General features: G+C 49.0%; 1 protein-coding gene across 1 annotated transcript in view; it reads left to right on the top strand.

Annotated features, from left to right (window-relative positions):
- Positions 1-16,000, top strand: part of ATP8B3 (ATPase phospholipid transporting 8B3) — a 217,822-nt gene that overhangs the window by 26,155 nt on the left and 175,667 nt on the right. The window contains 1 exon segment of the mRNA XM_089687466.1: positions 13,788-13,901. Coding sequence (XP_089543592.1) covers positions 13,788-13,901 — 114 coding nt within the window.

Below are 16,000 nucleotides of genomic sequence, written 5' to 3'. Positions count from 1 at the left end.
GCTGCCATGTGCCACTTTCAGGTCTCTTCACACTGCTGGTGTGTTAAATTTTTTGACATAGGGTGCAGGCAGATTACGGGCCTCACATAGCTGCTGCCAGGCCCCTAATCTGCCATGGGCCCCTATATACCGCCTCCTCATGCTGCTGCCAAGTCTAGAGTCTCTCATGGGTCCCTGTACGGCCTCCCATTGCTGCTGTCTCCATCGCCACACTCTGCTGCCATGTGCCACTTTCAGGTCTCTTCACACTGCTGGTGTGTTAAATTTTTTGACATAGGGTGCAGGCAGATTACGGGCCTCACATAGCTGCTGCCAGGCCCCTAATCTGCCATGGGCCCCTATATACCGCCTCCTCATGCTGCTGCCAAGTCCAGAGTCTGTCATGGTCCCTGTACGGCCTCCCATTGCTGCTGTCTCCATCGCCACACTCTGCTGCCATGTGCCACTTTCAGGTCTCTTCACACTGCTGGTGTGTTTAATTTTTTGACATAGGGTGCAGGCAGATTACGGGCCTCACATAGCTGCTGCCAGGCCCCTAATCTGCCATGGGCCCCTATATACCGCCTCCTCATGCTGCTGCCAAGTCCAGAGTCTGTCATGGTCCCTGTACGGCCTCCCATTGCTGCTGTCTCCATCGCCACACTCTGCTGCCATGTGCCACTTTCAGGTCTCCTCACACTGCTGGTGTGTTGAATTTTTTGACATAGGGTGCTGGCAGATTACGGGCCTCCTATAGCTGCTGCCAGGCCCCTAATCTGCCGTAGGCCCCTATATACCGCCTCCTCATGCTGCTGCCAGGTCCAGAGTCTCTCATGGGTCCCTGTACGGCCTCCCATTGCTGCTGTCTCCATCGCCACACTCTGCCATGTGCCACTTTCAGGTCTCCTCACACTGCTGGTGTGTTCCATTTTTTGTCATAGGGTGCTGGCAGATTATGGGCCTCCCATAACTGCTGCCAGGCCCCTAATCTGCCATGGGCCCCTATACCGACTCCTCATGCTGCTGCCAGGTCCAGAGTCTCTCATGGGTCCCTGTACGGCCTCCCATTGCTGCTGTCTCCATCGCCACACTCTGCCATGTGCCACTTTCAGGTCTCCTCACACACTACTGGTGTGTTCAGTTTTTTGACATAGGGTGCTGGCAGATTACGGGCCCCTAATCTGCCATAGGCCCCTATATACCGCCTCCTCATGCTGCTGCCAGGTCCAGAGTCTGTCATGGGTCCCTGTACGGCCTCCCATTGCTGCTGTCTCCATCGCCACACTCTGCCATGTGCCACTTTCAGGTCTCCTCACACACTGCTGGTGTGTTCAGTTTTTTGACATAGGGTGCTGGCAGATTACGGGCCTCCCATAGCTGCTGCCAGGCCCCTAATCTGCCATAGGCCCCTATATACCGCCTCCTCATGCTGCTGCCAGGTCCAGAGTCTCTCATGGGTCCCTGTACGGCCTCCCATTGCTGCTGTCTCCATCGCCACACTCTGCCATGTGCCACTTTCAGGTCTCCTCACACACTACTGGTGTGTTCAGTTTTTTGACATAGGGTGCTGGCAGATTACGGGCCCCTAATCTGCCATAGGCCCCTATATACCGCCTCCTCATGCTGCTGCCAGGTCCAGAGTCTGTCATGGGTCCCTGTACGGCCTCCCATTGCTGCTGTCTCCATCGCCACACTCTGCCATGTGCCACTTTCAGGTCTCCTCACACTGCTGGTGTGTTGAATTTTTTGACATAGGGTGCTGGCAGATTATGGGCCTCCTATAGCTGCTGCCAGGCCCCTAATCTGCCATAGGCCCCTATATACCGCCTCCTCATGCTGCTGCCAGGTCCAGAGTCTCTCATGGGTCCCTGTACGGCCTCCCATTGCTGCTGTGTCCATCGCCACACTCTGCCATGTGCCACTTTCAGGTCTCCTCACACTGCTGGTGTGTTGAATTTTTTGACATAGGGTGCTGGCAGATTACGGGCCTCCCATAGCTGCTGCCAGGCCCCTAATCTGCCATAGGCCCCTATATACCGCCTCCTCATGCTGCTGCCAGTGCCAGAGTCTCTCATGGGTCCCTGTACGGCCTCCCATTGCTGCTGTCTCCATCGCCACACTCTGCCATGTGCCACTTTCAGGTCTCCTCACACACTGCTGGTGTGTTCAGTTTTTTGACATAGGGTGCTGGCAGATTACGGGCCTCCCATAGCTGCTGCCAGGCCCCTAATCTGCCATAGGCCCCTATATACCGCCTCCTCATGCTGCTGCCAGGTCCAGAGTCTCTCATGGGTCCCTGTACGGCCTCCCATTGCTGCTGTCTCCATCGCCACACTCTGCCATGTGCCACTTTCAGGTCTCCTCACACACTACTGGTGTGTTCAGTTTTTTGACATAGGGTGCTGGCAGATTACGGGCCCCTAATCTGCCATAGGCCCCTATATACCGCCTCCTCATGCTGCTGCCAGGTCCAGAGTCTGTCATGGGTCCCTGTACGGCCTCCCATTGCTGCTGTCTCCATCGCCACACTCTGCCATGTGCCACTTTCAGGTCTCCTCACACACTACTGGTGTGTTCAGTTTTTTGACATAGGGTGCTGGCAGATTACGGGCCTCCCATAGCTGCTGCCAGGCCCCTAATCTGCCATAGGCCCCTATATACCGCCTCCTCATGCTGCTGCCAGGTCCAGAGTCTCTCATGGGTCCCTGTACGGCCTCCCATTGCTGCTGTCTCCATCGCCACACTCTGCCATGTGCCACTTTCAGGTCTCCTCACACACTACTGGTGTGTTCAGTTTTTTGACATAGGGTGCTGGCAGATTACGGGCCCCTAATCTGCCATAGGCCCCTATATACCGCCTCCTCATGCTGCTGCCAGGTCCAGAGTCTGTCATGGGTCCCTGTACGGCCTCCCATTGCTGCTGTCTCCATCGCCACACTCTGCCATGTGCCACTTTCAGGTCTCCTCACACACTACTGGTGTGTTCAGTTTTTTGACATAGGGTGCTGGCAGATTACGGGCCCCTAATCTGCCATAGGCCCCTATATACCGCCTCCTCATGCTGCTGCCAGGTCCAGAGTCTGTCATGGGTCCCTGTACGGCCTCCCATTGCTGCTGTCTCCATCGCCACACTCTGCCATGTGCCACTTTCAGGTCTCCTCACACTGCTGGTGTGTTCAGGTTTTTGACATAGGGTGCTGGCAGATTACGGGCCTCCCATAGCTGCTGCCAGGCCCCTAATCTGCCATAGGCCCCTATATACCGCCTCCTCATGCTGCTGCCAGTGCCAGAGTCTCTCATGGGTCCCTGTACGGCCTCCCATTGCTGCTGTCTCCATCGCCACACTCTGCCATGTGCCACTTTCAGGTCTCCTCACACACTGCTGGTGTGTTAAATTTTTTGACATAGGGTGCAGGCAGATTACGGGCCTCACATAGCTGCTGCCAGGCCCCTAATCTGCCATGGGCCCCTATATACCGCCTCCTCATGCTGCTGCCAAGTCTAGAGTCTCTCATGGGTCCCTGTAAGGCCTCCCATTGCTGCTGTCTCCATCGCCACACTCTGCTGCCATGTGCCACTTTCAGGTCTCTTCACACTGCTGGTGTGTTAAATTTTTTGACATAGGGTGCAGGCAGATTACGGGCCTCACATAGCTGCTGCCAGGCCCCTAATCTGCCATGGGCCCCTATATACCGCCTCCTCATGCTGCTGCCAAGTCTAGAGTCTCTCATGGGTCCCTGTACGGCCTCCCATTGCTGCTGTCTCCATCGCCACACTCTGCTGCCATGTGCCACTTTCAGGTCTCTTCACACTGCTGGTGTGTTAAATTTTTTGACATAGGGTGCAGGCAGATTACGGGCCTCACATAGCTGCTGCCAGGCCCCTAATCTGCCATGGGCCCCTATATACCGCCTCCTCATGCTGCTGCCAAGTCTAGAGTCTCTCATGGGTCCCTGTACGGCCTCCCATTGCTGCTGTCTCCATCGCCACACTCTGCTGCCATGTGCCACTTTCAGGTCTCTTCACACTGCTGGTGTGTTTAATTTTTTGACATAGGGTGCAGGCAGATTACGGGCCTCACATAGCTGCTGCCAGGCCCCTAATCTGCCATGGGCCCCTATATACCGCCTCCTCATGCTGCTGCCAAGTCCAGAGTCTGTCATGGTCCCTGTACGGCCTCCCATTGCTGCTGTCTCCATCGCCACACTCTGCTGCCATGTGCCACTTTCAGGTCTCTTCACACTGCTGGTGTGTTAAATTTTTTGACATAGGGTGCAGGCAGATTACGGGCCTCACATAGCTGCTGCCAGGCCCCTAATCTGCCATGGGCCCCTATATACCGCCTCCTCATGCTGCTGCCAAGTCCAGAGTCTGTCATGGTCCCTGTACGGCCTCCCATTGCTGCTGTCTCCATCGCCACACTCTGCTGCCATGTGCCACTTTCAGGTCTCTTCACACTGCTGGTGTGTTAAATTTTTTGACATAGGGTGCAGGCAGATTACGGGCCTCACATAGCTGCTGCCAGGCCCCTAATCTGCCATGGGCCCCTATATACCGCCTCCTCATGCTGCTGCCAAGTCTAGAGTCTCTCATGGGTCCCTGTACGGCCTCCCATTGCTGCTGTCTCCATCGCCACACTCTGCTGCCATGTGCCACTTTCAGGTCTCTTCACACTGCTGGTGTGTTAAATTTTTTGACATAGGGTGCAGGCAGATTACGGGCCTCACATAGCTGCTGCCAGGCCCCTAATCTGCCATGGGCCCCTATATACCGCCTCCTCATGCTGCTGCCAAGTCCAGAGTCTGTCATGGTCCCTGTACGGCCTCCCATTGCTGCTGTCTCCATCGCCACACTCTGCTGCCATGTGCCACTTTCAGGTCTCTTCACACTGCTGGTGTGTTTAATTTTTTGACATAGGGTGCAGGCAGATTACGGGCCTCACATAGCTGCTGCCAGGCCCCTAATCTGCCATGGGCCCCTATATACCGCCTCCTCATGCTGCTGCCAAGTCCAGAGTCTGTCATGGTCCCTGTACGGCCTCCCATTGCTGCTGTCTCCATCGCCACACTCTGCTGCCATGTGCCACTTTCAGGTCTCTTCACACTGCTGGTGTGTTTAATTTTTTGACATAGGGTGCAGGCAGATTACGGTCCTCACATAGCTGCTGCCAGGCCCCTAATCTGCCATGGGCCCCTATATACCGCCTCCTCATGCTGCTGCCAAGTCCAGAGTCTGTCATGGTCCCTGTACGGCCTCCCATTGCTGCTGTCTCCATCGCCACACTCTGCTGCCATGTGCCACTTTCAGGTCTCTTCACACTGCTGGTGTGTTTAATTTTTTGACATAGGGTGCAGGCAGATTACGGGCCTCACATAGCTGCTGCCAGGCCCCTAATCTGCCATGGGCCCCTATATACCGCCTCCTCATGCTGCTGCCAAGTCTAGAGTCTCTCATGGGTCCCTGTACGGCCTCCCATTGCTGCTGTCTCCATCGCCACACTCTGCTGCCATGTGCCACTTTCAGGTCTCTTCACACTGCTGGTGTGTTTAATTTTTTGACATAGGGTGCAGGCAGATTACGGGCCTCACATAGCTGCTGCCAGGCCCCTAATCTGCCATGGGCCCCTATATACCGCCTCCTCATGCTGCTGCCAAGTCCAGAGTCTGTCATGGTCCCTGTACGGCCTCCCATTGCTGCTGTCTCCATCGCCACACTCTGCTGCCATGTGCCACTTTCAGGTCTCTTCACACTGCTGGTGTGTTTAATTTTTTGACATAGGGTGCAGGCAGATTACGGGCCTCACATAGCTGCTGCCAGGCCCCTAATCTGCCATGGGCCCCTATATACCGCCTCCTCATGCTGCTGCCAAGTCCAGAGTCTGTCATGGTCCCTGTACGGCCTCCCATTGCTGCTGTCTCCATCGCCACACTCTGCTGCCATGTGCCACTTTCAGGTCTCTTCACACTGCTGGTGTGTTTAATTTTTTGACATAGGGTGCAGGCAGATTACGGGCCTCACATAGCTGCTGCCAGGCCCCTAATCTGCCATGGGCCCCTATATACCGCCTCCTCATGCTGCTGCCAAGTCTAGAGTCTCTCATGGGTCCCTGTACGGCCTCCCATTGCTGCTGTCTCCATCGCCACACTCTGCTGCCATGTGCCACTTTCAGGTCTCTTCACACTGCTGGTGTGTTAAATTTTTTGACATAGGGTGCAGGCAGATTACGGGCCTCACATAGCTGCTGCCAGGCCCCTAATCTGCCATGGGCCCCTATATACCGCCTCCTCATGCTGCTGCCAAGTCCAGAGTCTGTCATGGTCCCTGTACGGCCTCCCATTGCTGCTGTCTCCATCGCCACACTCTGCTGCCATGTGCCACTTTCAGGTCTCTTCACACTGCTGGTGTGTTTAATTTTTTGACATAGGGTGCAGGCAGATTACGGGCCTCACATAGCTGCTGCCAGGCCCCTAATCTGCCATGGGCCCCTATATACCGCCTCCTCATGCTGCTGCCAAGTCCAGAGTCTGTCATGGTCCCTGTACGGCCTCCCATTGCTGCTGTCTCCATCGCCACACTCTGCTGCCATGTGCCACTTTCAGGTCTCCTCACACTGCTGGTGTGTTGAATTTTTTGACATAGGGTGCTGGCAGATTACGGGCCTCCTATAGCTGCTGCCAGGCCCCTAATCTGCCGTAGGCCCCTATATACCGCCTCCTCATGCTGCTGCCAGGTCCAGAGTCTCTCATGGGTCCCTGTACGGCCTCCCATTGCTGCTGTCTCCATCGCCACACTCTGCCATGTGCCACTTTCAGGTCTCCTCACACTGCTGGTGTGTTCCATTTTTTGTCATAGGGTGCTGGCAGATTATGGGCCTCCCATAACTGCTGCCAGGCCCCTAATCTGCCATGGGCCCCTATACCGACTCCTCATGCTGTGACGTTGCAACAACGTGGAATTCAACCCTACATATGTTAGACCGCCTTTACGAACAGCAAAAGGCCATCACAGATTTCCTGATGTTAAAAGCAGATAAAGGTACTCCCTGTGTAACTTAGATGTCAGCCATTGGCAGCTCATGCGTGACACCTGCGCTTGCTCAGGCCCTTTGAGGAGGCCACGCTATTCGTGAGTCGGCAGGACTATGGGATGAACGACGTCATTCCTCTGTTGCACGTCCTGGAACAAATGCTGTTAACAATGGCTGGTCAGGGTGCGGTAGACGTGGCGCACAGATCTCAACGCCACATGGCCCCTGTGGGGGCAGGACTGGAAGAAGAGGAGGAGGTAGAGGAGGACATTGGTGCTCAGGAATTATTGAGTGAAATGGGTGGTTTTTCCACTCAGCGGACAGGAGTGGAGGAGCAGGAGCATCTGGTAGAGGAGGAGGAAGAGGAGACAGAGGACCTAGACGCACCGTGGCAGTATGCTGTGGAGATGGAGGCAGGGAGTCCCTCGCATTCCTTGGCACAAATGGCCCATAGCATGCTCGGTTGCTTGCGTAGCGACAGCCGAATAATAACCATCAGACAGAGGGATGACTTTTGGCTGTCCACCTTGTTGGACCCTCGCTACCGTTCAAAAATGGTGGCCTTTTTCACACCTGCTGAGAGGGAGGCCAAAATAACGTACTATAAAAAACACCTATGTAGTCAGCTGGTCTCTGCCTGTCTGCGCCAACGTCCATCCTCAGACACTGTGGGCCCTGTGCGCTCGTGTTCCGCTGCCATGGCAGCAGGGGAGGGGTGGGGTGGTAGGAGCAGTGGCAGCTCCACCAGCAGCGGCTGCCTCAGTCTGCAGTCGATGATGAGTAGCTTTCTTCACCAGCGCAGTGAGGAAACTACTAACCAGCCGCAGCAGCAGCAGCAGCATCAGGTGGACCTGGAGCAGGACCTCAAACAACAGGCTTAGGCCTACTTGGACAGCACCCTGCCAACCGAGGTAGACAATCCCCTTGACTACTGGGCAACGAAACTTGACCTTTGGCCCCAACTAGCTGAATTTGCCCTTGAAAGGCTGTCATGCCCGGCCAGTAGCGTGGCATCGGAGCGCGTGTTTAGTGCGGCAGGAGGTATTGCAACTCCGCGGAGGACACGACTGTCCACCCAAAGTGTGGAGAGACTCACGTTTGTGAAAATGAATCAGGCGTGGATTAGTCTGGATTTCAAACCACCAGTTCCTGACACAACTGACTAAATCCGCCATGAATCATGCCCCAAACATGTGCCACTTTCAGGTCTCCTCACACTGCTGGTGTGTTCCATTTTTTGTCATAGGGTGCTGGCAGATTACGGGCCTCCCATAGCTGCTGCCAGGCCCCTAATCTGCCATGGGCCCCTATACCGCCTCCTCATGCTGCTGCCAAGTCCAGAGTCTCTCATGGGTCCCTGTACGGCCTCCCATTGCTGCTGCCTCCATCGCCACACTCTGCCATGTGCCACTTTCAGGTCTCCTCACACTGCTGGTGTGTTCCATTTTTTGTCATAGGGTGCTGGCAGATTACGGGCCTCCCATAGCTGCTGCCAGGCCCCTAATCTGCCATGGGCCCCTATACCGCCTCCTCATGCTGCTGCCAGGTCCAGAGTCTCTCATGGGTCCCTGTACGGCCTCCCATTGCTGCTGTCTCCATCGCCACACTCTGCTGCCATGTGCCACTTTCAGGTCTCCTCACACTGCTGGTGGGTTCCATTTTTTGTCATAGGGTGCTGGCAGATTACGGGCCTCCCATAGCTGCTGCCAGGCCCGTAATCTGCCATGGGCCCCCGTACCGACTCCTCATGCTGCTGCCAGGCCCGTAATCTGTCATGGGCCCCTGTTGTCGCTTGTTGGCATATTCCGCTCGTTCAGATGCTCCTTCTCCTGCTACTCATCTTCACGGATTCCGTCAGCAGTCTTTCTTGGAATCCGTTTCCAAGAGACAACAGTTTGCGAGCACGCACCCGACGGTGCAGAAGCTGAACGTCCTCCTGTCCAAGTTGCTGCTGCCAGGCTCGTAATCTGTCATGCGCCCCTGTACCGCCTCCTCATGCTGCTGCCAGGTCCAGAGTGTGTCATGGGCCCCCGTACCGACTCCTCATGCTGCTGCCAGGCCCGTAATCTGTCATGGGCCCCTGTACCGCCTCCCCATGCTGCTGCCAGGTCCAGAGTGTGTCATGGGTCCCTGTACGGCCTCCCATTGCTGCTGCCAGGCCCGTAATCTGCCATGGGCCCCTGTACCGACTCCTCATGCTGCTGCCAGGCCCGTAATCTGTCATGGGCCCCTGTACCGCCTCCTCATGCTGCTGCCAGGTCCAGAGTCTCTCATGGGTCCCTGTACGGCCTCCCATTGCTGCTGTCTCTATCGCCACACTCTGCCATGTGCCACTTTCAGGTCTCCTCACACTGCTGGTGGTTTCCATTTTTGTCATAGGGTGCTGTATGGCCTCCCATTGCTGCTGCCTCCACCGCCACACTGTGGCTCCACACTCTGGTTTTGGCCCCGTGACTGCCCAAATGAGTGAAGTGTGCGGTGATTCTAAGATCGACGGCACTCATCTGCATGTCATACTGACTGACAGTATTATTTCTCTTCCCCAGCAGACTCCAAGGGCATTTAAATTAAAGGTACAGTGTTCTGCACTAATATTAAGTCTCTCTGAAGCCTAGAAACACCCTTTTTTAAGTTAAATTCACAGCGAATTTATTCGACTCGAATCGAATATTGTCCACGAATTCGCCGAATCAGTCGAATCGAATTTTTCATTTCTTCGCTCATCTCTAATTATAGATTAGAGAAATTCCCCTTGGTGGTTTCTCAGGGCAAGTTAAGAAGCACCACAGCTTAGTGCGTAGATAAATCACAGGCAGAGGATGCGATGGCAAGAAGTGTCTAATACGTAATAATGTAAAGTATGTTGTGCATGGTAAATTAAATTTATTTATTATAGTTTCAGGGATTTCAGGGTTTCTATCTGTGTACAGCTCATCAGCCTAGGAAATACTACACCTCTCCCAGTTGTGTATTCGTATGTATTAAAATTTCCAATATGTGAATGGAAAATCTTACAATGTTAGCATGTAAGGGATGATGAGTGGATTTAATTAAAGTTCTCCAAGCCAATATAGATGCTTTGGTGGTAATGGGCAAGGTATCTATGTGAATTGGTCTCCAAAGGTCTGCTAGGAGCAAGTGACCTAATGTAGCGGTTTTCGTGAGGTGTTTTTTTCGATATCAACCCAGAGTGGAGTCTCGTTGGTAGAGAACCAATATTTCAACTGGTCAGAATGAGTTGCTGTGTGGTAATCGAAGATATCTACCATCCCCATGCCTCCTACTTTCCTGTGTTTTGTGAGAAGAGTAATGTGAGCATCTTGATTTTTCTCCCTGCCAAATAAATTTATTAAACATAGTGGATAATAGGGATAGGTATGAACGTGGAGTGGAAATATGTAGGGTTCTAAATAAATAGAGGATTTGTGAGAGGATAAGCATTTTGAAAGCTGCCAACCGACCTGTCCATGATAGTTCAACTCGTGCAAGGGCGTTTAACTCTTTTTCTAATTTGGAAATAAGAGTTTTGTAGTTAATATCAACTGTAAGGGTAGATGGGAAAGCTATTTGTATCCCGAGATAAGTGATGCTGGTCCTCAACCACGAAGATGGTAGATGATGTTGTAGGGAAAGAACGGAAGGATTGGGGACATTGAGATTTAAAATTAATGATTTGCTGAAGTTTACTTTATAGTAAGAGATCACACTAAACTCTGACAGGATAGTATGGGCTTGATAGAGTGACATTTCTGGGTTAGTTAGTATGAGGATAACATCGTCCTCAAAGAGGTTGATAACATGAGGTTGATCGTTAACAAGAAAGCCCGTTATGAGGGAATGGGATCGTATACACTCTGCTAAAGGCTCAATCATCAGAGTGAAAATTGAGGGTGATAATGGGCATCCTTGGCGGGTGCAATTTGTGACGTGTGATTTGTGAAAATGGCTTAGAGAGAAGGCTGGAAGTATAAACATAGGGGGGTGAATAAAGAGCTAGTATGGCCAATAGAATCAAGACTTGGAATCCGAATTTACTTAATACTTGTGACATATAGTCCCAATGAACGCAGTCGAACACTTTCTCCACATCTATAGACAAGAGAAGAGAAGGCATCCTACCCCGTCCTGCATAATGAATAATATGAGTCTTTTAGTGGCATCTGAGGTTTGTATGCCAGCTATAAACACCATTTGGTCAGGTTTAATCAATTTAGGCAAAAAGACTGACAAGCGGAAGGCTATAATCTTTGTATATAGTTTTATATCATTATATATATTGTTATTGTACTGTCGCATGTTCGTCCCCCTTTGTAATGTACAGCGCTGAGCGAACTGTTGGCACTTTATAAATACTGTATAATAATAATAATATATCCGAATTGAGAAGAAAGATGGGTCTGAAATTATCTGGGGAGCTGGGTTCTTTCCTGGGCCTAGGAAGAGTCACAATGTGCACCCTTACCTTCTCTGAGGGGAAAGAGGATCGTTCAGCTGTTGCATTAAATAACATGGTTAGGTGTGGAGCCAGGTGTTCTCCAAAAACCTGATAATATTAATTTGAGAACCCATCAGGGCCTGTGGAGTTACCTTTTAGTAATGATTTAAGAACGTGGAGTATCTCTTTGTTGGAAAAGGGTTGGTTAAGATCGATCAGATCAGACGCTGACAATGAGGAAAGCTGCAGATAGTCTAAGAAGGTATTAATTGCCGTTGGTGATGGCTGGGGTGTGATCCATTTGAAGATTATACAGTGAGGCATAATAATCTGCAAACGCATCTGCAATATGTTGTAGATTAGTCAATTTTTGTTTAGTGGCATAATGAAACAAGTGGGGAATTTTAAAATTGTCCCTTTGTGATTTTAGTCAGGATGCTAAAAATTTCCCCGCTCTGTTATGATGAGCATAATACTTAAGTTTAAGTTAACTGAATAGCCAGTCATGGTTATCAGTAAGAAGGGCATGTAGTTCCATTCCAAAGTGATTTTGTTTTGGGTGTCTAGAGAATGGATGGAAGACAATATTTGTTGTATTTTAGCAGATTTGCACTTCTTTTCACGTGCGGCTAATTGAATCATTATGCATGTATATGAGATTACCTGTGAGCCACTTGGAGTATCCGCTAAAATCTGATTAAAGATAGGTTCGCAGGCTCCCTATTACATCCTCATATATATGTATACTAGAATCACTGAATTCCAAATTGGGTGCCGCGCCCTATAGGGAATTAAATGGCTAGAAATTGTATGTTAAATAAAATAAAATTAAAATTGTAATCTTATGTTTAGCATAGAGTACCCAAATTTATGCTTGCATGATCCAAAACAAAAATCAATTATGCTTCATATTTAAATATTAATCAATAGTGAATATAAGTGAAAAAATATAAATAAATCAGCCGTGAAATTTCTAACAATAATTGAATGAGTATCCAAACAGTGAAAAGTGTCCAACCAATGTATAAGTACAGCAAAGTAAAAAGTCCAACTGTTTTTGTTCCTGTAAATAAAGCATGATCTATGTGGTACTTATGAAGATAACAACTTATAATATACTCACACCTCCCGGACAGTCTGTGAGTAAATATACCTGGCTATATGAGAAAGAAGCTCTGGTATAATTGTCTGTTGTGTGCTGAATGGGTTAATTCCTCTTTGTTCCTGAGTGTGCTGCTGTTGATAGATACGGGATGTTAAATTCCCTTCCACAGATTGCTTAATCCTTCTCCCTATTGTTTCTCGTATATACCGGGAAAGAAAGAGAAATGGATAGTGCCTTATCGTAGGTTTAAAAGTGGAATTTATTATGTGCCCATTATGCACTCACATTTGTTAAACGTATTGTGCGCTTTTGTATAGTCAAGTGCCGCTGTTGGCGGGTGTGACCAGCCTAATCAGTGTGTGAGCACACATTGTCTATACTCGCCGTCCCAGAAGTCGGGTACGTGGCGACGTCAGTGCCCCTCCCCAACGCGTTGCGCACAGGGTCACGTGGCTTCGTCTGAGGGATGTAATTGGACGGACACCATGCAACGACTTCTTATATAGTATTCCAGTGCCATTTTCTCATAGCCCTTATTAGCTCAGCCATCTTTTTGGGGTCATAATGTGCATGTCGATCTAGTGGCGATGGCATTAAAAACAAATGTATCTGATGTTAAATAGATGATGTTACATTGTGTAATAGATGTGTATCCAAGTACCCTATGGCTTTTGAGACAATGTATGTAACACACTCCTCCACATCCATTATGGCTGCTAGTGTTGGTAAAGAGTCGGTCGCTAGAGGTCCAGCAGCGGATGTCTACCATTTATTGGAGATCTTTTATCCGTGGAGGAAAGAAATCTGTGGGTGAGTCCTTCTGATGCCAAGACACCACGTTGGTGTCAGCGACGTAACCGAGTGGTAAGGTTGACGTGTAGGATTTGATGGGTGCCCGTGGATGTGGGATTCTCCCAGAGTGCTTGCGGAGCTATAGCTTCATGCGGCCATCTTTGGTAAGCGCTCGTGACGCCCTCCGACTTAAAATTTCATTATAATTAAAAAATTACAAAGAACTTATTGTTTCTTGATGACAAATGTTATTTCTTTTTAAACTCTTTTTTAAATTATTTGCAAACTTTTAAAGAATGCAAAACATGACATGAAACAATACATTTAAAATACCAAGAAAAAAGAGAGAATAAAATGAATCATGTTATCCAAAATAGCTCAGATATTTTTTGTATAATAAATTATATTTTTTATGAAATATTTATTTTTATCTTTTTTAATCTTTCAAGGGCAACAGTATAAAGACCAGTAAATACAACATCTTTACTTTCATCCCTCTCAACCTATTTGAGCAGTTTCACAGGGTGGCAAATCTCTACTTCCTGTTTATAATTGTTTTGCAGGTAAGTGTTTTTAAACTGTGCATTACCGATCTGATGATTAAAATGGCTGTAAAGCTTTTTTTTTCATTAAAATAAAAAAATGATGTTACACTTGCCTGCTTTGGGCAATGGTATTTCAGAGAGCAGTCTCTCTCCTCTTCAGGAGTCCCCTACCAGCACTCCCCCCTCCTTCTTCTTATGAGTGTCCCCTCAGTAAGCCGGCTGTGTAGGCGTGTTCCTGAGCTGGAATGTGTGCATCTTTAGACAAACAGTGCGGATCGGCATGCCCCCTGCTTCCTCCCCACAGAATTTGACTAACAGCAGCAAAAGCCAACGGCTTCAACTGTTCTCAAAGACTCCTTTGAGAGCAGGAAGAAAGAACAGTACTGCACGGGACAGTGTTGGATTGAGAGAGGAGACAGGTAAGTATCCACACTATATCCAAATAATTATTATATAATTGTTAAGAAAAATAGAGCTTTCTTTTGATGACATTTCATATTATTTACAACATTTGATTTTAATTTTTTAACATAAGAAGACCAAAAGTTAAAAAAAACCTGATGTTCTGATGTCTTTTGTATTTTTTAAAGGTGCTAAAATGTCAGGATAGTACAAACACTCCTGAAATTGCTTAGTTTAGGACATATTATATACAGTCAGAGGACAAGGGTCAGGACTATGTAATACATAGAACAACATCCATATTCAGTGATCAGGAGTCAGTGTCACCTTATGGTGGTGTTCAGTGCCCCTTTAAATGTTGGTTGACCTCATGGTGATCGGTGATCAGCGGTGGAAGTGGGAGGAGAGAGGAGAGTTTACTTTTTTTCTTACATTTGTGATCACTGTGATTAACCTAAAAACTGTGATTTTTTTTTTATGTTGGGCGAAGATCTGCAGTATATAGTGTATAGTGCAATAAAGACGCAGTACTGGTTGGGTTGAAAAAATGTAAGTAAAAAGACCACTGGGGGTAGGATCGGCCTGGATACTGCACATCTTTCACAAACAGTGTATAGAATCGGCCCGTATCATCATTTATTCCAATTCCCCACTATCTCTGCTGTAGCTGGATGAAATGGGAAGCAGTAATATCAGCCCACTGCTCCCCCCTGCTCCCTCCTGCCCCAGCAGATCTGTTTTGCTGCTGCCAATGTTGCTGTTATACCTCACTGCCTAAAAGCAGTGACACTGTCTGACACTGTGCTCTCAGTCAACTAGAAAGCTAGTGATTGGAGCTGTGGACCAAAATATCCAGAAAGCTGACTGCTAATCTCTGGGCCAGATCCGACAAGTTCCCAGCTATGTTTATGGGTACTTTATTTGCAGTTGCAGAGGTAGGCTGAAGGTACCAGGCTATTACCTGGACATCATGGTCTTAAAGTGTTTTCTTTTTAGTTTTGCACCCAAATTGGGATAACAGCTAATTTACAATATATTTGTTACATGTCCACATTCACATTGTATAACCTAAAAAATAAAAAAAATGCAGCTTACACTTGTTAGTTGCTCTATTCTGAAGTTCCTGGCAAGGAAACTCCTACTTAGTTCTCTTTGTTTAAGAGGAGGCTGGGCAGCTGTGTATGCTATAATTAACTCCATCTGTATTGTGCAGACAGATCTTTATTATCAAATGTAACCAGATTTTAACATTTTATGTCCTAACAGACAGAGGGTTAATAGGGACAAACTTGGAACAGATTCACTCTAACATTGTTCAAGAAACCTTGCAGTCAGCCATGACATCTCTTGAGAAACATCTAAAAATAAAAAATTTATAGGCATGCTATATATGTTTTTTGAGTGCAAAGTGAAGTTTTCTCAAATTTGACTGCAAAAGTGGAAATGCTTTAAAGGAGAAGCAGGGCCAAAGCTCTTTTGGCCCTACTTCTCCTGTAGGTCACAGGAGTGCACTTCGTTTTGCACTCCTGTGACCCAGATACAGCCAATAGTGGGCTAAAGTTGGTTGACATCATAGAGCCAGTTCAGACTCTGCAGGGATCTCAACATTCACCCAGATTCCTGACTGGCAGCTAGTTCAGCCTCTCAGCATGCCGCAACATTCATGCATATGTGTGTGCGTTAACATACAGCTTGTTTGTCCCTTCTGCTATTTC

The sequence above is a fragment of the Staurois parvus genome, unplaced genomic scaffold, assembly GCF_062004578.1.
Source record: "Staurois parvus isolate SC_StPar_1 unplaced genomic scaffold, SC_StPar_1.0 ptg000425l, whole genome shotgun sequence".
Taxonomy (NCBI): domain Eukaryota; kingdom Metazoa; phylum Chordata; class Amphibia; order Anura; family Ranidae; genus Staurois; species Staurois parvus.
This window is presented reverse-complemented; position numbering and strand designations above follow the sequence as displayed.